At 37.1% G+C, this 22,792-nt stretch overlaps 1 protein-coding gene across 4 annotated transcripts in view; it reads right to left on the minus strand.

Annotated features, from left to right (window-relative positions):
* Positions 1 to 303: 303 nt before the first annotated feature.
* The window catches only part of LOC122802629, a 1,172,105-nt gene continuing 1,149,616 nt past the window's right edge, over positions 304 to 22,792 (minus strand). For all 4 annotated transcript variants that reach the window (XM_044072319.1, XM_044072318.1, XM_044072317.1 and 1 more), the window contains one exon: positions 304 to 522. In XM_044072319.1, the coding sequence (XP_043928254.1) occupies positions 419 to 522 (104 nt within the window). In that variant the 3' untranslated portion in view covers positions 304 to 418. The remainder of the gene's footprint in view (positions 523 to 22,792) is intronic.

The following is a 22,792-nucleotide window of genomic DNA, read 5'->3' on the forward strand; positions in this document are numbered from 1 at the left end:
ATGAGCTACATAGCGAGCTGGTGGAAAATTCATGAACATTCAAGTTTCTGGTACTAACCAGATTAAAATCACAGAAGCATTTCTCCAGCATTCAGCTGCATGCGACAGTTACAGTGAAATCAATGCAGATTTGATAAACAAGATTTCTGTTTCACAGCAGCTAATTAAGTCCCAGTGACATTATACACTTTGCACTTACCATTCTCTGTGTGAAGCATCCATCCATCCATCTATCCTTGCATGCATGCATCATACATACATACATACATGCATAGACAGACATGAATACAAGAGACACAGCAGTGTATTATAAGAAATTAATTTAATTTGTATTTAAACTTGATTCAATTTTCTAAAAAGAAGAACATTATTACAGTGAATTTAATTCATTATGGCAGACATAGTTATTAGCTGCAGCTCAGGTCTGATTCAGCTGGATATCCTTATCTACAATGAACTCCAGATGCCGTTGTACCTCCAACAGGAGTTTCTCTTTGGATAGTTCTTCAGTAAATTGTGGCTCTGTCAGTGAGACAAAAATGCAATCATTTACACATGACCATTAATAACACATTGTTTAGGCAAATATATTTAGAAAAACTCCTTCAGAAATTAACTATGACACTTTTGCATGCTACAAAAAGAAAAACTAAACTGTCTTTCGGCTTTTCCCGGTTAAGAGTCACCACAGCGGAATTCCGGTCCGCTAATGATTGTCAGTGAATTTTTACAGTGTCGAGTTGCCAGCCTGACGCCCAACCTTCAAAGAAGGCACACCCACATATGCTCGCACCTACCTGCATGTCTTTAAATTCACTTGACCGCGGGGAGGACATACAGACTGCACAGAAGGTGTTCTAGCCGAGAATCGAACCAAGAACCTCTTGCTGTGAGGCAACAATGCTAACCGCTGCACCACCGCGGCCTCCATCACAAAAAGAAAGACTACATATAACTTTCTTTTATCATAGAGACCAATAAATATATAAAAAGAAAGACTACATATACTTATTGGTCTCTATGATAAAAGAAAAGTAGAGCAAGAGTATGATATGATGCACATATTAAGCCAATATCTATGTTACACAAGATATACAGCTAAGCATTTTGATTTCACTAAGATTATAATGACACCTGACAAACAGCACAGTGCAGAACAATTGCAACAGTACATTTATTTACTTCATCTATGCTCTCTCAAAAATATCAAAGCACAACTGTAAAATGTCTGTAAATGTATTTTCACTGCCCTGACAAATTAGACCAGTATTCTGTACACAGACACAGCAGTAAATGGTGAATGATTCATGGTTGGGGTGCCATTTTAAACGTCTGACTTTTTGTTATGATAACATAATAGCAATTGATGCCCTGTGTGAAAAGAACATTGATTCTTTTATTTAAACTAACTCAGACCTGTGCAGCTAGCTGCTCACAGAGAAAAAGCCATTGTTAACTTTTAGAATCAACCCTTTCAGAAACGCTTCAAAATTCCAGACATAGAGCACTGTAGAAATAAACAATCATATTCTTTATACTGATGAGGCTTGTGCATAAATCACTGGGTCTCCTTCCTGAAGCAAGCCATGTGAAGTTTGTCAGACCATTCAGCAGCTCTCCCTCTTGCCAACTGACAAATGTATCATCTCAAGTCAATCCAAAGGTAATGTCAGACTTTCAAGTTAGCAGCAAGACAGCCTTCTACTAATAACTGCACTTGGGTGTCTAGCTTGCAGGGGGCAGGATAGTACTGGTAAGTACAGTAATTCCTGTGACATAATTTCGGGAAATTTAGAACCCCCCCCCCCCAAAAAAAAAGAACAGCATTAAGTTTGCAGTAAAATTACTACTATGAAAACATAAATTAACCTCATAATTCTTTCAGATGTATCAATGTTACAAATACCATTTGATTTTCTGTATACACTCTAATCAACACTGCTTTTAGGAATACATTTATCAACTACACTGGCAACTTATTTAGGATTTTTTTTACTTACTGAGCAAGGAATATAATTTTTTGCATGGCATATAGTCATTTACAGTTCTAAGCAGACATATATTCCACATTTTTAAAACACTGTCACAAAGAAAATGAATTGGGTTATTTTAACACAGGCATATATTTTAAATAGGTAGCTTTTAAAATAATTTTCTGCAATCTTCTGCTCAGAGCCATAATTATTTTTAGATAATTACCATTACTAGTTAAAGTGTGACTTTTCTTGGTGAAAAATCAAAGACAAATTCACTTATAAGTTAAGTAGCATGCAAGGGACTTTTGCTTAGTTCTCTGCAATAAGTAAAGTGTCTCTGATTCAAAGATCTTATTTGCACAGCTACACAACAGTGTGCACAGAGCAGTATGCAACAAATTAAAATGAGTGCATAACAAACGGGAATGATAATGCCAAGGGAAAATGACTGTAAAATGACATGTAAATGAGTCAAAATAAAAAAATAAAAAAATACAGTCTCTCCTGGTAGTTAAGATCTTTTAAGCCCCTGGTCTTTTAATTTATAAACCTGTAATATATTTCTAATTGTTTGATATGCTTGGTGAGGTACATCCTAAAGGGGGCATTATACTCAACGATGGGTCTAATCAGTTCAGAGTACAAGCAAGTGAGGATATATTTTGATCTGGAATAAATATGTTTTGATGTGAGCTGTGCAAGGTATAAAGGATTTCCTGACCATTGCTGCAACATGATGGTTAAACATAAAGGAGCTCTGCACTCAAGTGTATCCAGATCTCTCAAAATCTTTTAATTTTGAAGTGGTGTGTTATCTACGCTATAATCTGGGGCTACAAGGTGATTACCAGATGCTACAATGTCTCATGTTTTGGTATTGAGTTTGAATCTATTTTTAGTACACCAGCTATTGACAAGTGTAAGCTCCTGTTAGATGTGGATTAGGAGGCCAATGCCTTATCCATTTGGTCACTGGTGCCGGACTACTGATTAGACGACAACTCCCAGCTTATAATCATTCACAAGCTTTGTTAACCAAAGATTCTTGTTTGATATATGGAGGTCTGACAAGTAGATGCTGAACAACAGAGGACCCAAAACAGATTCCTGCAAAACACCATGGTTACCTTCAAACTTCTGAGAGGATGCACCCCCTACTAGCATCGGGTGAATCCTTTTTCTAAGCCAGTTAACTATCCATCTAACCACACAAAGGTCAGTACAGATTTTCTTCAACAAGATTATTACATTTGCATTTGGCATGGTATCGAGTGCCTTGGTGAGGTCAAGGTACACTGTATGGACATCTTGTATACAGTCTACAGCTAGAAGAGTAAGTTTCTCGAAGAAGTTCAAATGGTTCATTAGACAGGATTTATCTTTAAGAATGACAAACTGCTGGGGGCTCACTATGTTTTAATCACACCCATGTTTACCAAGTTGTTCAGCTTCTTTTCATGTTTTTTAATCTGTATGAATGTAATGAACTACTGGATCCCTTATAGCCCTTTAAGCAAGGTAAGGGCTAGCAACTCAAGTCAATAAATCTTTGTACTCTTTAAGCATATCATCACTCTGTACAGTTTAACAAGCCTCATACTGTAGCTGCAGATTCATACTGTGGGCTTCTTTCACCATACCAAGCTTCTAGCAAGTCAGATGTTTCAATATAGTGGTTCCTCTACTTTGACTATCCAGAACAGAATTTTGCGTTTTAGTTCTTATTCTCACATGCAAGCATTTCCGATCAAACTGTTTTACCTGACAACTTGAAAAAGTAAATGATTTACAGACTAATTGCTTCAAGTTACTGTCTTTCTGATTCAGTGATTTGAACAGTTCATCAGGCTTTATACGGCACTCTGTGCCACTGTCTAATATGAACTGCACACTTTGATTATTAACCTGAGCTTCTGTATCCAGATTTCTACTGGTTCTAGTCACATCTTTTCAGTACCCCTTTTATGCACATTATTAAACTCTGTGCATATTCACATCACACACTACATCCCCAAAAAACTAATTTGAATGACTTTATGTCTCTACATGAAATCTTTAAAACTGAAAATATCTTTATTTCATTTAGCATGATTTAGAAAAATTGTTTATCTTGCCACAGCTTCTACACATTTGATTGATAACATATTTAAACATGCTTTAGTCATATCTCACACAGAACTTATAAACAACACATTCCACATGCATTCTGTTACTCTATTCATATTAGTTTTCAATTTCTCTGTATCACTGGCAGCTTCACAGATTTTAAGTTCTTCTCTGAGATTTATTTTATGATGATAAAATAATTTGATTCACTCAGCTTGCATAAATCACTTTAATATTAAATATAATTTGTTCAACAATTTAATACTTGTCTAACAGTTTCTGATACCACACGTTATGCTGTTTCATATTAATGAATCTTGTAACTCACCAAATTCAGTCTTTGACTCTGTTCTTTAATTCAGTAACATATATATCTATAAACACTATGGAACCTAAAGCACCCATGAAAACCAAATGGTATGTATATTAGATCTTTCCTTAACTGACAGCAATTCTGAAACTTCTATCTCGTCACTGCAATCCTCTTGCTTTCTTTCTTTCTCTCTCTCTCACAACTCTGATTTATTATAAACTTTCACAGCGTCTTTACTCCTTGATGTGCAAAAACTAAGTACAATGTACCTTTTCAGGTATCATGTCTATACCACCTGTAGTAAGGAATAAACAACATTTCTAGATCCACAGCTTCCAGACCTCATACAACTCATCCTGGAGAGAAAGATTTCCTAGTGGCTGAAGCTGCACCACTTCTCAAATTAAAGATGAAATAACTTATTTAAGATCACTTTTGTTACTAGATCTGTAGTAAAACACCATACCAGCAACTCACCTAAAAACAGTGAATCTGGTAAGTCAACAATGCATACAGACAGTATTTGGGAACTGCTGGTGCTGAGAGTGGAAGACAAAGAGATTCAGGGATGTGGTTGCTGTGGTGTTCAGGAAGGGTTGGCTTTATTTGTGAATTACATTGTTTTGTGCCTGTTGGACACCTTGGTGCTGTGAAGTGTTCTGGGACAGTTCAGGATTTTTTGGGGATATAGAATTAATGAGGATAACACAGTGCCTGAGGCTGTGGACTGTGTACCCACACATGAACTGGTCCAGTGGTGCCCATGTTTGTGGGAACGTGATACAGGGAAGTATTTTGGAGTGTGGATCAAAGGAGATTTGGTTGTGGTGGCTGGGAATAAATGGCAGGAGACTGAACAAAATATGACGCAGGGACTGGGAAGCTTGTTGCTCTTGCCTGTGGATGGCAGAATGTTGGTGGTAAACATGTTTACAGCCTCTTTGATTTTGTATACAGGCTGGGGATGTTTCTGTTAGGCAGAAGAAAGTGTGTGAATAGTGTTTATTTGGGCATTGGAACATTTTGTTGGGGGGGGGGGGTGGCAATCAGTTGGGGTAGGTTGGTCCTTCCAGTGGAGTGGGGAGGTTTGGGATTACCTGATTTGGGGAGATGTTTTGGAGCTACACAGTTGAAGTTCTTGTTAATGGCTCAGGAAGACAGCTGTAGTTCAGGGTTGGGGGGTGAGGCAGGGGGATAGCTCAGGAGGTGGGGAAGTGCATAGGATTTTGGATGTGGTCCTTGTGGAGCGTGACAGCAGTCATGCAGAATGTTGTATTCATAGAATGGCAGACGGTGTGCCAGGAATTGAGTCATCACAAGAGTGGAGGGGGAAGATTCTGCTGGTGGGGATGGCTATGGTTGAGGGTGCGGGGAGTGGATGGGAAAGAGATTTTGCTGGAGGGGGCTGGCAGGTGAGCCAGGGTGCTGAGAACAGGTGATTGGAGGGGGATAGTAGAATGGGGGAGGCAAGGAGGACATTTAGATTACAGGCTGGTTTATGACTTCCATGTCAGGTCACAGACAGGGAGAAGAGGATGAGGGAATCCTGGATGGGGGGGCCTGCACAGGCTGAGTTTTTGAGTCTGGACCACAGGCTGTTGCTGGAGGGGGATGATTAATGGGGCATGTAGGACACTGCATGATGACTGAGGGGATTAACTGGGGGAGGTCGGAGAGGACTGGGGAGAGAGACTGGATATGCTGTTTGTAGGAAAACAGTGGGAGGATATGTGTGTGGCAGAGTCTAGGGGATTTGGATGGTTTTGCCTGGAGGTGTCTGCATGGGTGCGTTTGTGCCATAAGTGGATTCCACAGAGTTTTTCCTTAAGTGCATAGCAGGTGTTGGAAGTGTGGTGGGAAGGAAGAAGATGACTGGGATATGTCTTCTTGGGGGTGTAATGAGTTGGCATATATTGAAGGTTTGCTATGGACTGCTCTTTTGGGTTGGGGAAGTGATTTTTCTGAGCTGGGATGCAGGATCTGAGTTCCCTGGAAGTAGTGGGGTATTGCTAGGTTTGCTCTGGTGGTTGTTGAGGAAGCGGTTACTGGAAAGTGGAAATCGGGGTCTATACCAACTCTACTTGAAGTTCTGAATGCTGTGGCAAAGATGGGGGAATGGGAGGTGGGATCTTTGGAAAGGGGTAGGAGTAAATTACATGAACAAAGATGGAAGCTGTGGGAAAAATACATGGACAGGGATGTTTTGGAGGAGGGGTGGAGTTTGAGAGAGGGCAGGAACTGAATAATTTTATGTGATGTTCCTTAGAATACGGGATGTATGGCAACATATATGATGCACAGTGTTTGTGGATGAGAACTTGTTAGTGTGGTTTGACTGCTTTTGTATGAATGTCGGTTTGCCTGTGTCACAAGTGATAATTCAATAGAGGTGTTTTAAAAAAACAATGCTTATAGACAAATATAAAACATTTTGTAGGCAATATGGTGCCTCGACACATACCACCCCACATCTCTGCACATGCTAATATCTGGAATGCACTACCCCAGGAGTAAGTTAACTATCAACTTCCTTACTTACCTCCACAATTCTGCAGTTCTAACTGACTTCAATGGCAAAGTTTCAAGTACAAATGTTAGTCAATAAAAAATATTTGATTACTACCATTTTGAATAAACTCTGTATTTGGGTGGCCAGACAATACAAAGTTAAGTTTACTAATCAAAGGGAAGGAGGAGTCTAGCAGTTCGTTAAAATTATTTAAAAATGAAGGTAGGTGTAGACAGATGATACGAATAAATTATTATGCTCTCCCAAGGTAGCTATAATAACAAGCCATTTATTGTTCATGTCTCTTGGGCTGGAAGATAAGGAAGAGGAAATTATTTTTTTAATAAACTGTAATAAGAAACTTATGGCCCTCCACTTTTTTTGATGCCAACAGGATAATTTTCTTGGGCAGCACAGATAATATTATGATATAAGTGAGGAAAGGTTTGTCTTGAAGCCATGTTTCAACTGGTTAAGAGATAACTTTGGGGTAGGCTTACCTACATGAAAGACACTGTTAGTTGCCGTCATCAAGGTCATATAGGTCTTCTTTGTTTCATTGAATCTCATTTCACTGAATTTTATTTCGCCCCGACCATATTGCTGAAAAAACAAATCACTGAAAACTCATTTCACTGAACTGCAGTTAGTATATATGGCACTGTGTAAAGTACTGTAAGGCAAGTAAAAGGTATACGCCCTTTTCCTCACTGTAGTGTGATCCTGGAGTTAGTATAATATAGTTAGGGAGGTGGGGGGCACAGTCCCCCACACTGGGGGGTGTGGTGGACGTAGCCCTCCACTTAGTTTGAGTACATATTGTCTGCTGGACAGAGTTAGTCACTGGTGTTGTAACTATGCATGTCTACTGTTTAAAATATATTGTTTTGAAGTTTTTGGTAAAATACAATATAAAACAAGGTGGGGGGCTGTGCCGCCACCCCCCCAACTATATATACTAACTCCAGGATCACACTACAGTGGGGAAAAGGGCATATTCCTTTTAATTACCTTATAATACTCTCCACAGTGCCATATAAACTAAGTTCAGTTCGGTGAAATGAGATTCAGTGAAATGAGTTTTCAGTAATTTGTGTTTTCAGCGATGTAGTCAGGGTGAATTAAAATTCAGTGAAATGAGATTCAACGAAACAAAGCAGACCCATATATATATATATATATATATATATATATATATATATATATATATATATATAGACTATACCTCATATGTAATCTATAAATAACAATCAGAAACTATATAAACAAGTACAAAGGCATTTTGCAAAAATGAAGAAGAAAGGCTTTTAGTCTATGAAGATGGGAAATAGGAAGACTCAAATGCTACATGGAAGGTAAGAACAACAGACTAATAAGAAAATGTGTGAATTTAAATAAAAGGTCATGATATGTATGCTGCCCTACCACTGATTACAACAAACGACAAAAGAATGCTATATGATTTTTTTGTAAAAAATTGACAAAGCAATGTATTAACAAAAAATAAAAGAAAACATATTAAGAACAAGCACATAACCTGTATAAATAATGAGACAAACTATAATACACCTTAAAAGATAATCTGAGAGACACTATAAGTATGGCAAAAGATAAAACTAGCAAAATGGATTATTGTCCAACAAAACAAAAACATAAAGCAGAAATTATTAACAATGTTCACATTTCTGTTTCCAACTTTGCCCCTGAACATTTTTTAACATAGCAATGCAAAGCTTTTCTAATGTTGACAGGAATGGTTTACCAAAATGTAAAGACAGTAGCCATGAATGTGTTAGACAATATATGCAATTAGGACAGTTCTACATATTAAGTAGAACAATGATAGCTCTTACGGCAAATGTTGCTGTGGAATGCATTTTACTCCAAAGCCTGTGACTATCTGAGCATTCTCATTCTCAAAGTACATGGGGTAGTCATCGCCTGTTATATCTCCAACATGTACCTGAACCCTGACCTTTCTTGGGAAGAGCGGTAAGCAAAAGTTGCTAGAAATGAATTTTTTTTTAAAGAGTGAGAGACATAGCAGCAACAAACGTAAGATACTAACCCTCAAGAGAAGTTTTCTTCCACTCCTTTTCAGTAGTGATGGTGGAAAGAGCCTGCTCCCACTTAAAACAATCTTTAATGAAAATCTGACAGCATAAGAAGTCTGATGTACAGATTACTGAAAGCATTTATCTGAGTTTCAGCAGTTGTGTTAATTTATCGTCAGCCCATGGAATAATCCTACTTACAGTGAGCAGATTAAAATACTGCCACAATCTGCAATTACTGCCCACCTGCTGAGAGTTGCATATGTTAAAGAAGACAGGTTTATATCAGGGAGTAAAAATAAGTTACCCCAAAAATAAATACCCATTTTACTCCAGTTTCACCCGAAATGTTGAATTTTCAACCTTATTTGACTCACTGATCCAGATTTTATCCCATAAACAAGAAGTACTAATAACCTCAAAACATCAAAGCCAGATGAGGACTTTTAGCCTAAGCCCTTCTGTGTCCCAAATTTTCCCTTGCTTGGTCGGGGAGGGGGGGTGAAGGAAAGAATGCGAAGAATAGTTAATTCTGGTAATCCCTACATAGGATACCGATTCCTGTGGATCTGAAGGAAAAGGATTGCAGCAGCCACCTTAGAATATCTCCACAAATCAGGTAGGCCTAGACTTTCTAGATTTCTAGATTTCTGTCAATCATAAGTTTCTTCCTGGAGACTCTCAGAAAATGATTATTTCAAATAAAGTTGGAAACAAAAGTCTGAAATTTAGATACAATCTGTCCTGTCCAAGCAGATGCAACTAGCAATGAAAATAAACTTTGGTAACAACATGTTATTTTGGAAAACAGTGGTAGTTTAAATTTAGTCCACTCAGTGTATTGTGATGTGCATATAATACATTCTTCAGTTATGCTATATTGACAAGAAGGAGTTCTTGCCTGCAACCACTTGATAGTCCAAGAATCATTAGTACAAGTCTCAGAATATCAAGAATAAGCAAAAATGTGGTCTTAAATATATATATATATATATATATATATATATGTATATATATATATATATATATATATATATATATATATATATATATAAATATATATAAATATATATATATATATATATATATATATATATATATATATATATATATATATATATATATACACACACAGACACACACACCCATACACACTAAGTATGACATTGCCATTTCTCAGAATATTTCCTTTTTTTCAAGGTATGGCAATCTTGGAGATACTGCTACGGTGGTACGGCGGTAGCATTGTTACCTCACAGCAAGAGGTTCTCCCGTTTGATTCTCGGCTTGGCTTGGGAGTGCCTTCTGTGTGGAGTCTGCATGTCCTCCCCGCGGTTGGGTAGCGTTAGAAGGACATGCGTGCGTAAATGGGAGTGCCTTCATTGAAGGTTGGGCATCGAGCTGGCACCGCGGCATTTTGTAAAAATCTACTGCCAATCATTAGCGGACCGGAGTTCCGCTGTGGCGACCCCTTACTGGGAAAAAAGCCGAAAGACAAACAACAACATGGCAATCTTGGAGATGTTATATATCAGTTCAGGGGGGTAGAGGGCTTACTCCTTTGCAAAAATCAACTTTAATAGAGAAAAACAATGCTAGACATTTGCTAGTCTACTGCTACTTTCTGCTACTTTATGAGTATATAATGTATGGCTGTTGTAATTCTCCTTAAGGTTCTGCATCTAAAATCCCACTCTCTCTGTATTTCTTGAATTCCCTCCTGCTTCATCATCATCGATTTCCACATTGAATTATAACATTCTGCTTGTGTTATGCATATGAGCCTTAACTGTGTAGTGCTAAAATACCCTTTCAAATCCTGTAATCATAAACCACCTTGTTCTATTTGAAGGAGCAACTTATCACACTTTACTCCTGCTCTCTTCCTCTCCCAGATAAATTCCTTCAACATTTTTTGTAATTATTGTCCACAACCTCTCCTCTGGTTTTTAAAAATATGCCTGATCTGCATTTTAAATTACTGTCCACAACCTCTCCTCTGGTTCTTAAAAAATATGCCTGATCTGTATTTAAAATTAAAGGGGCTGGAAACATTTTCTCTGCTAGTATTTTACTATTCTTATCTATGAAAAAAGAGCTTCCATATTTTTCAGTTTTTGTATTGTCTTTTGTTTAGTCGCTGCCTACACATCCTTACTGCTACTGTACTGCCTGCCCCTGTACCTTTAAATTTTGCATTTCTCTCAGCAAATAATTCTCAGTTCTCCCAAAATTAGTTACTTACACCTGCAGACAGCTCATCTCCATGGAAATATAAACAGCAATGAGGGGAAAAAAAACAGCTAACAACTCTGCAGATGCATGAAGGAATCTTTGTCAATTTTACTCAGCACGGAACACAATGTACAACTGTTTCAGCTGCAGACTTCAAGCTAATATCATTGCATATGCAAGAAATATGGCACTTCTCAGTGTTTTCATTATTTGTCTTATTTTTCAAGCCTACTTGTTTTAAGCAAAAGGCATTAATCCAGACATTCACCTTTGCAAACATAACAGAAAACATCCCAACCTGTTTAATATCTTTAACACCTGCAACAGTCACTGAAAAGACTCCCCACATACCCCTGACTACACACTACACAAAACTGCTTTACTATATATAACATGCAGTTCATATCAGTAAATGTTTATAGAAATACAAACAAGAACAAAATTTTTTTACTTAGTTATTTTTTCCTTTTGGTGTCCTTCTAAACATTAATGACATAAAGTGGGCATATACTTTACAGTCCACCCACAAGTTTAACAAAGTCAAAAAAGTCCAGTCTTTTTCAGCCGCTTTTCTTTGCATGGCCATATTCCACAAATGTGATTGATGCTTTATAATCTCACATTTGTTCACTAGTTTCAGTGTTACTGGTCTTCTTCCTGTTCATCTCCATCTCCCAATATCAGACTCTGCTTCAAGTCCAAGGTACTCCCGATTCTTCTAGTCATCTCCTATGTTTTTTTTTTCTGTTGAGCACTTTCCTTTGGAACACTGGAAAAGGATTCAATGGCAAAGTCTATCTAAGCTTTATTGTCAAAAGAATGAGAAACAGAGTCCCCTTTTGTTTGATGGCTAACGTTTTGTTGGATAAGCTTTTGTATTTCCTCCTTACCCTGTTCTGCATCAAAAATGTCTTTGATCCCTCAGAAAAAATATTCTGAAGACAGCTGAATACAGCAGCTTGTATCTCATACCTCCCTCTCGACATTCTCTGATTAGTGGGATAAATTTGCTTCTCTTCTGCCTGGCGTACAGTGAATAATCATTTTCCACAAACAATACGCTGTCTCCAATTTTAATAATTTTCCCTTCTGCCACAGTTTTGTCAGCATCAACTCTTTCTGCTGCTATCAGTGCATCTTTACTAATACAGGTCTTTGCTACTTCCTCATGGCCATATATGAAGCATACACTTTGTTTTCCCTTTCAATTGACAAATCATGTTGTGGAATACCAGTCCAGTTGCTTATTTGTGCTTTATAAAATGAATATGGTCTGGTACAGCAGAAAATCTCAGGTTTTCTCTGTGTGCTCTGTCTTCCAATTTTACCATTTTTTTGAAACAGCTCTCCTTTTAAAGTCTCGTAATCAGCCAACCTTTTCTTCATTTTCAACCATTGATTTTTGAAGTTTTATCAGTTCATCTGAATAGCTGGTTAAAGACTCTTCTGTTCTGTTATTTGAGTTAATATACTCCTTCAATGTTTCATTTATTTTAATCACCTCTGAGTACGCTTGATTTATTTTTTCCTCTAAATTACTGTAAGCCATCTCTCATACCTGTTTTCTTTTCACAGTTTTTAGTTGATTTTCTTTCAGCTTTCTCTAAATTCCGTCTTTGCTGGCATCCCGACAGTGTGCTTACTAGCCAATAACTGAATTTTACTCAAGATGGCAAAATTACTAGCTCTTATTTCTCAGTTTTTTTTTTTCACACTGGAAGAACTGAAATTAAGCTGTTGATCAGTGTGCAGTCAATTTGGAAGTCTGATATACCAGCTTTTTTGGAAGAAATTTTAGATTCTATACACCAAAAAAATTATCTTATTTTTCTCATGTTTTCATAGACAAAAAATTCTTTCCCAGGTTTTGCAGACAGCAACTTGAACATGTGTCCTACATTCTTTTCTTAATAGTAGTACCTGCAACCTAATTTCCTTTGATTGACAGATGTTGTTTTAACTACATTCAAACTCACTATCACTGGTTTCTGAATCCCTAACTTTACTTATTTATTGGCAATTGATTACCAGGAAAGTTTGAAGTATTAGAAAAACATTTTAAGAATAATTTTACAATCTTTAAAAAATAATACAATAAAAAAATAAAATCTACAGTTTAAGTAATTATACCAAATTAGACATAATGTGAAAATATTGGCTAAGAACAGATACGACTGATATGACATTGATTTAATATTTAGAGAAATGTTAGCCAGTATAGAGAAATTAAAGTTTCAGTTAGTATAATATAAACAGGAGTTGCGATATGAAGTGGGGAAACAACAGGTTTATGGCATATTTAACTTGAGAGTCAGGGGAGAGATATTGAATAAAGTAAGGAAATGAATGAAGAAGTGGGAGTAAGGATGTATAAGGTATGAATAGGTATTTGTTCATACTTAGTGATACAGTTTATCCTGGGGTTAAGCAAAAACAGAACCGGATGTTCTTTAGGAAGTCTTTCAGAATGGTTTTAAAGAACTGGAGGGAGAGTACTGACCTGATGGATATAGATAATGAGTTCTAGACCTTAGCAATATGGTACAATTACAGATCATGCACCAGTAAATTTGTTAGTTTGTGAGCGGAGAGGAGTTTTTGGTCATTGGATCATATGACTGAGTGGGAACATAACTGTAGAATGGTATTTAGTGCAGGACAAGCAGATGGATGCTGGATAATTTTATAGGCGGTGAGAAGCTGCATATATGTTAGTTGATGGGCTAATTAATAACCAATTTAGGCTTTTTAGTGCTATACAGTGGTGTGTTCTGAAAGGGGTATTTGCTGCAAATCTATCCACTTTATTACAAGTTTTGCTTTTTGTAATGCCTGGAGGTTAGGAAGGATGAGAGTACCATAAAGTAGTGATAGAAGGAGGTAAGTAGTGGCAATTGTACTTTTGGTTGCAATGGTGAAAATTTTTGGCTCTCTAAGCATCCCTAGGTTTTGGTGAGATTTTTTTTTTTTTTACAATTTTGTATATGCAGATCAAATTTAAGATTTTCATTGACTATCATCCCTAATAATTTGCAATGAGAAGTGACTTAAATAGTTGTATCATTAAAAGAAATTTAAAATGTTGTTTTTCAATGAGAAAGGGATTTGGGGGAAAAAGTATTTTTTTTAGTTCAGCATGAGTTGTGAATTACAAAGTCATGTTGCAGTGGCTGTTAAAGATTCCCAAGTAACTTTTTACAGATGTGCCAGGTTGTTTGATGTACCTATGATTATGGAATCATCTGTGTATTGTATTAGGAAGGTCTATTGTGTGGAAAATGTTGATGAGAATGTTAAAGAAGGGACCAAAGATAGAGCATTGTGGTACACCAGTGTTGACTGGGAGGTATGTAGACAGGGTGGAGTGCCATTTTACTGATTGCTACCTATTGGACAAATAGTTTTCAACTATAGAAGGGTGGGCTGAGATAGACCTTGTTAGGACATTTGAAGTAGAGGTTTTCTGTGACAAACTGTGCTGAAGACTTTAGACAAAGTCTAGAAATAAGGAGGAGACCGGTTTTCCATTACCTCTAGCTTTATTGACAGCATCTATAAAGGCAAGAAGTGCAGTGTTAGTACTACAGGAGGAAGAGAAGCTGTGTTGTGTGAGGTATGGGAGTCCTTCCTGCAGGATATAGTTTAGTAACTGTTTTTAATACATTTTTCAAGTATTTTGGAGAGGGGGATAAACTTGCTATATGTATAAAGATATTGATGTTTGTTGAATTTCCTCCTTTGTGTAGAGGGATAATGTGTGATTTTTTTTCCAGAGAGATGGAATGTGGGGTTCCTGTACTGACCTATTTATAAGGACTGAGATAGGATTGGCAATGCTACTGGATGGCATTTTAAGGTACTCACTTGGAAGGTCATAAGCTGAAGTAGAGCACGGTTTGAGTTTAAGAGTAGTTTTATATAGGATATGGGCACAGGTTTGAAAGTGGATGCAGTCTGTTTGCACCTCCTAGTCTTGACAGCAGTTGCTCTTAAAACATATTTAAAGGTTTCCATTTAAGCATCATAAATACTTCACTTTGCAAGTTTGCTTCCCAAAAAATGGGTAATCCAAATTATTAAGGTGGCACCTTTATCTTCCCTTTCCAGCAGTACTAGATCAAAACTTCAACCCATCCGTTTACCTCTCCCTCTCCAGTCAGTATGTTGAACACTTAAAAGGACCATGCAAGTGATCAGAAGGAACAAAAGAGCACATATCAATCAAATCAGTATAGGCAAGCAAAAGATGAAATAACTAACAAGCAATTATTGTGTCTGGCTATGCCAGTGGAGAGGCATAAAAGATAAACTCTGTCAAAGCCATCCTGGGTCCGCAAGGGATCCAGCACAGTAAATTGGTGCTGCCACTCTTAACAGCTTACTTATGTGACAGAAAAGCTGTGCACCCTCAAAAAGATATTATGAAAACTAGGGTTTAAAATAATAATATTACAAGCATGTCCAATAATCACAGGCAGTCATCTACTACCCACATTGTTTAAAAGTATTTCTAAAAGATTCAGAACTATAGGGGTCATTTGAGTTGGTCATAAAAGTTCTTGAACAGTGCAGTACCAAACTAAGATGTGCACTATAACTGTGCACCATTTCCTTCATCCATTCTAAGCCTCCTTTAGTTTAGACGATTTAGGGGTAGCACTGAATAAACTCGTAATCTCGCCTTTACCAGCCTTGGCAGCTAAGTGTACACACCTTCTTTTCCAATAGAGAACTATATTTTGAAAATTAATCTTTCCCAATATTAATCTCCTGTAAAAACATCACTTTAACCTTTAACTCAGTATGTTTTGCAGTCACAAAGGCTTAAACTTTAATTCAGTTATGTTTTGCAGACAGAAATGTTTGCTTTATAGAATCATTCAAACCTTATACATTCCAGGACAGCATTTTGATGACATAGTTTTGAACATAAGTACTATTCTAGCTGCCCTTGCAGGCCATTTTGAACTTCATTTTCCCTTTCAAAGGTGAGAATCAAACCCTGTACCTTTTGTCTATGAAATAAACATCTTAACCATCATACCAACCCTCAACCTCAAGGTTTGTATCATACTGATTGGTGAAGTAAGGTTGGGAATTGTAGACATGAGCAGATCCAGGGACACCAGTGTGGTTAGAGTTTCTAGAGGTGTTCATAGTAAGTAACAAAAGAATGTAACAGGAAAAATACAGGAACCTGTAGCCTTAGGACTCAAAGATGGATACCAAAGGCAGAAGGGCCAGAAAGTAATAGAAAAGCAGGCATCACTAGGGCCCAGAGAACTGTTGTTGGGGATGCCCTCCAAACACATATACGACATCTAGACAAACTGACAACTGCAGCCAGTAAGCATTAGACTAAAAAAGATACAGAAAAGTTAAATAAAATGTTTGCCAGGAAAATCAACAATAACCCAAAACATGCTGTAGCCCAGATCATCATTTTTACTGTCTATTCATATACCATAGCTAAACTTAGATAACAAGTAAAAACAATCAACAGGATTTCCACTGTTAAAGTAGAAACAATCAATCACTAACAGTGTAATTGGAGCAACAGATAGCACACTTGCCTTTGGTGCAGATAGTACATAAAGCCAGTAAAGCCAAACACAAACCAACATCCAAACCATTAATATGTATGGGAATCAGCTCAGTTTAAAGCCCCATGTTTCTAAGGTATAGCCAAACAATCCATTTATGCTGTGCAGATGAGGTCAAAAAAAGGCTGAAATATGCATGTCCAGAGTTAGTGGGGTGACTTAAAAAGATGAAAAATAAAAACTAAAAAATCAGTGGCATACAGATGCCATGTAGCTGAAACATTGTGTGTCCTTAAGGGGTCATTTGCATATATCCCAGGGGCCCCCATTACAGGAGATTTAAGGTATCACGCAGTGAAAACTCTAGTTTGACTGAGTTTTTCTTGCAGTATTACATATTTAATCAATAACCCATGACTGGGTGTGTGTATATCAGGATTTTCCCATGGTTGGCATGGCTTGATCATGACGGTGAAGCCAGAGTGATTGAATAAAGCCAAGCATGGGTAAATCCTGATATACCTACACCCAGAAGTGGATTACTGTTATAATACAATGACATTAAGAAAGACACTGCTTACCTTTCTTAAATAATGTTGTTGTATAAGGATGCTGAAGTAAGACGTAATGAGCATGCGCTTGGGACTTGCGTCCTTGCACTTGCACAGTACATCAGTGCAGTGCAGGAGAAGCAACTGAGGAAACAGAATCTTTGTTCTACTTTTTTATTGCTGACATTTTACAAAGGACAGCACAGAAATAGAAGGAAAATCAGGTACATTCCTGTTTCTTTAGTTTTGAGAATGTACCTGATTTCTCTTTTATTTTGCACTGTCCCTCAGTATAGTCCAATAGAAAGTCCAGCCACTCAATAATACTTCAACAGCTGGACTTTATTCTTTTGGGATATACTTGATTTACAAGGGGCACACTAACTGGGCTGTCCAATCAGCTTGCTCATTTTTGAATACAAATCAACTGTCATTGTATACTTATATATATATATATATATATATATATATATACAGAGAGAGAGAGAGATAAATGAATAAATACACACACACACAAACACATTTTAAACAGTACTTTATATTGATGTAAAAATGTGCTGTTTTTGTCTTGTATTACTATTTTTTTACTTACTTTTATTAAATTCATTTTTAAATTTGGTAGATTAGTCATCAGAGGTATTCTGTGTGTTATTACAAATGTTTGTCAAGGTGGATTTTACATGGAAATAGCACAATAATGTAGGCAGTGGATGTCTTCACCCCTGGAGTGTCTTGTATTTCCCTAGAATGTCTATTCTGGATGGCATTATGGCATTTAAGAGACTTCATTGTTTGTTTTTATTGATTTTTTTTGCCTGATTTTTATTTTTACTTTATAGCTTGCTATTGCATTTTTTGCGTTTTAAGTAAAATCAGCCCCTTAGTCTCATAAACACAATGCCTATATACAAGGAGAGCTGCCTGAGAATACTATTGTGTTCTTGCACCCTTTGTAGTTGTCGTGCACAGATACAGCTATGATTAAAAGCTAGTTGTTCAATCAAACTAATGGAATGATTTTAACTGCTCATTATAATTTTGATTTAATCAATCTGTAGTGCACAACACCATACCATGCCAGTAATCAACATAAGTGAATGTCTCACACAGTACTTCTTTATTCATAATTGTTTCAGGCAAATTTTATTCATGGTTTTTCCAACATTCAGTCAACACAACTATTCTCCATCCAGTTTACTTGTTTTACAGTTCCATAAGCTGTGAATAGTAAACCTGTATTTTTAGAAAACTTATCACACTTTTTTTATTAAGATCATGGTAGCTGGCTTTATTAAAGGACAAGTGCATAATAAGCATACACTTTCTTCATTCCAGAGTCAAATTTTTACCTTAAAATTATGTCTACATTGCCAAATACAAATGAAGCAAAGCTTATGGTGGAATTAAAAAAATACCTTCAACCTAGATTTCTGATATACCCTTAGCTGGCCTAAACTCCACCGAGGAGCCAATGAATGCTAAGGTGGACTAGCCTATCCCTGTGCTATGCCATGTATAGGTAATGGAGCTCAGTCTGGTAATCAAACAATGTTCTATAACCTGGAAACTGTAAAACTGTACACTGAAACTATACGACCTAGCTATCAAGCGTCAGGACACTTTTCTTTAGCCAGACTTGAGCTTTCAGAAGAGAGCAGGAAATGTCTTTTTGAGTTCATATTTACTGAAATATGGAATGTGGACGTATTACATGATTTCATCATTACAAGCAATACCTCCAAGTACAATGTACTATAAATTAACAATGGCAATGTAGTTTTGTTGCCTCCCACCATTCCATTTCATACCATGCTCCTCAGCAACATGTTATGAAAACGTGAATGTAAATATGAAATTAAGAATAACAAGTAAACTCTCCATTGTAGGACATCCCAGATTACCAATCTTAATGTCATTTTGTTATGCTGCCTATTATTAATTAGCAAGTTTAATTTATTATTAAACTTGTTTTTGAGTGGTGGTATCACACAATTCTACAGTAAGAGGAAGGAGTTATGCAAGTGTATGCAAATTATACGCTAAATACATGTCTAGACCTTTAGCTACATCTGTCTACTTTTCAACAGCCTTAGTCCAGATTTTCTTTGTTTGCAGGTTTAGCGGTATGGCTGGAAAGTAAAGGTTATGTTTATTGAATAATGTGGTACTGTAGCCAGGAGAAAGGCAGACCTGAACTCTAGCAATCTTACATGCTACCCTCAGCTCACAGGATCTTTTTAAAAACTCTTCTGACAATGCTAAAGAAGGTTAGAAGGGGTTCTGAAGCTAATTCTGTAGGATCTTTCCACCTCAGGGGAATTGTTACATTTGAGTAGAATTGCCTCATTTCTTTTTTTTCTTTTTTTTTGATAAACACAGTAGGATTTGGCCCTACCAGGTTTTCTGGCAGTTCAGTTATCTGAGGTTTGTTCATCCAGGATCTGTGTTCAGTGCCACCTGCTATGAGTTTTAGCTTCTTACTCCAGGATTACAGTTCTTCTAGTTGATTTGAATGGGAGTTAATCCGTGTCTCCTCATCCTAAAGAACTGTGTGCTGCTGTTCCAATTTCTGAATTATGGTACTTTTATCTATCCTCACTGCTTCCTCTCACAGGGACTTGGTATCTGTGAGGACTTCTTATAACATTAAAAAATGACCATTAATGGAAGGTTTCAGACTGTGTAATACCTACTTATTCCTAAATTCCCTGAGAACACTTTTCTACTTTACGCTGGTGGCCATACTGTGATTCCTTTATGATAAGGGAATAAGACAGTCCACAAAACATGTTCAAATTAGAGGAATAAATTGTAAAAAATCAGAAAACAGAAGGTGCCAAGTATAGCTGAGCTAAGAACTACACTAGAAATACTGGTGCAACCCAATTAACTGATAATTTCCTTTAAAAGCTCCTGGTACAAAGTACATAAAACAGCCCGATGTATCTGCTTAGAAGCACATCTTATTATGTACCCCCAAAAGGAGAATTCTAAATGATATTTGAATGGCTAGAACACAGACAAATGACAGGTGCCAAAGCCATAGCTTAAAACTCAATGCCAAGAAATGCTAGATAGTAACCCTTGGGAAGTCAGCCACCCTAGGAAACTACCTTTGATCACACGCCCCTAAGACTAGAACCAGTGATTAGGGATTTAGGTATATATGTAAACAGCCACCCTGGCTTTCAACCAACATGTGTCTAAGGTAATAAGGAAATCATTCTATGCTGCTTAACTTATAAGCAAGGGCATGGCATCTAGGTCCAAGAAAGTCACTGTCCTACTGTATTCGGCCTTCATCAATCCTATCATTGAGTATATCGTCCCTTCCCTATGGACCTGACCAGGCACATGCAACAAATGGAATGTCCACAGTGTTTTTTCACAAAATGCAGGGCATAAACAGCATGCTCTATGCAGATCATCTCAAAGCCCTATTACTATACCCTGTTTCCCACAGACTGTTGAGAGACAATCTATGCCTGGCATACAAGGCATCCTTGGATCCCACTCTGATGGACATTTTGCATATCCACAAAATTGATAGTATCAGAAATATTCAACCCATGGATTTAAACTTCACTTGTGACATAAATAAGACAAGGAGTGACAGATATGTGTCTGAGAAAATTCTCCTTCTCTGGAACAGGCTTCCCATCCATGTGAAACTGAGTTCTTGCCTAACCCTATTCAACAGAAACCATGGCTTACATATACCCCTTAAAATAATCTCTAAGGCACATAAACTAGAGTGATACAATTGGGATGCTTGGATAGACTTATAAAGGCCATTAGCCTAGTATACACTTATGAATTTGGAAAAGTCCTTTACATATGCTAAAAATTTGGCTGTATTAAAAAATGTTAAGTCTTGTCCAGAGAGATACTTCAGTATTAACATTTACAAAAAAAAAAAACAGACCTGATACTGGTATAAAAACTTGTGTGGAAATCCAAAATGTAATGCATGCATTTACATATAATGCATGCACTGGCATCTCCTGAGACACTGAGATAAAGCAGGCACTGGAAGAAGAAAGAATCAGTGAACTTAGCTGCCAGAGTCGCACACAAGAGGAAGAACTAACTTAATTACCACTTGTAGATTTGTCTACTAAAGTATACTCTTGAGGATAAGGTAGACATACAGCACTGTAACTGACTAGAAATAGAAAAACAGAGACCAAAGTCACTAGAACTGCATGAACAATGCTCAGAAAATAAAATCAAGAGCATAACGTCATGCACAACAAACAAAGTATAACTCATACCACTTCTATTCCCCAAGAAGATACAATTAACATCTCTACTGATGCCATACCTAGTTACCACAGCAACCAAAACAGTGCTAACAAACTTACTGATGTTGGTATCACCACTTAGACCATTCACCAATGGTCAGTGCTAGGCCCTCTGCTTTTTCCAGGTTTCATTAAACAGACTTTCTGGGGATCTGCCACATACTTCTTTAGAGCCATAGCAACCTACTCTGGCAACCCTCCAATTTTAAGTTGATCAAAAAAAGTCTTCTCATACACCAAACTGGAGGACTAAAAAAGCTCTTTTTTAAATTGTGTAGCAAGGAAGGCTAGTACAGATTTTCCATATGCACATAATACCAATTTGCTACAAACTACTGAAAACAATATTCTCAAGTTTATTCACCTCTCTGAGCTGAATAAGCATTACTGTTTAAATTTAAATACGCTCAAGTGGTTACCTATCATTGCCAGAGCGACCTTTCTACTAAATACACAACTTTAAATTGCTGAACAAAAACAATGTCCTCCTTTAAGAATATGTTTATGATATACAACGTGTACCTTATCATACAAGAAGAAGCCCCAGATGTTCCTAACTAGGAAGGTTTCAAGCTTAATCATCTTGAGCTACCAAGACAGGCTACAAGTTCTATTCCTTTTCTCAATATTTTAAAGGATCTTGAGGAATAATCTGTGCTTCACCTCCCCTGATGCCCTTGATGTTGTATATGTCTATAAATCTAATAGCTTGCCTACTAACACCAGAACCAGGGACATCAATCTTCTCCTGCAGATAAACAGTACATGCTGGAGAGACAAAGATTCATTACACATCACCTCCCCATCTTTAGAATAAACTGCCCCTGCAGGTTAAGCAGTGTGCTACATTATCATCTTTCAAATAGAATCTGGATGACTGGAGTGATATCTCAATTTTACCCTGGAAGTAAATGGTTGAGACGTCATTCAGAAAGGAGGTACAGCCTTTGAGTGAGTACTGGCAAGGTGTTGATGGTCATGAGACTAGCTTGGAAACCCTCTAAATTTAATGACTATAAGCTATGACCTAAGAGGCCAAGATTACACAGTTGGTAAGATCTAACTTTATCTTAGCTTAGACAGAAAAACTCTTCTGCAAAATTGCCTGAGCCTCATGGAATAAAATACCAAATGAACTAAGTGAAGCAATAACTGCTCAGTGTTTAAAAAAATAACTAAAAGCTAATTTGACAGAGGAAAT

The sequence above is a fragment of the Protopterus annectens genome, chromosome 5.part0 (genome assembly GCF_019279795.1).
Source record: "Protopterus annectens isolate FY-2018-M chromosome 5.part0, PAN1.0, whole genome shotgun sequence".
Classification (NCBI taxonomy): domain Eukaryota; kingdom Metazoa; phylum Chordata; order Ceratodontiformes; family Protopteridae; genus Protopterus; species Protopterus annectens.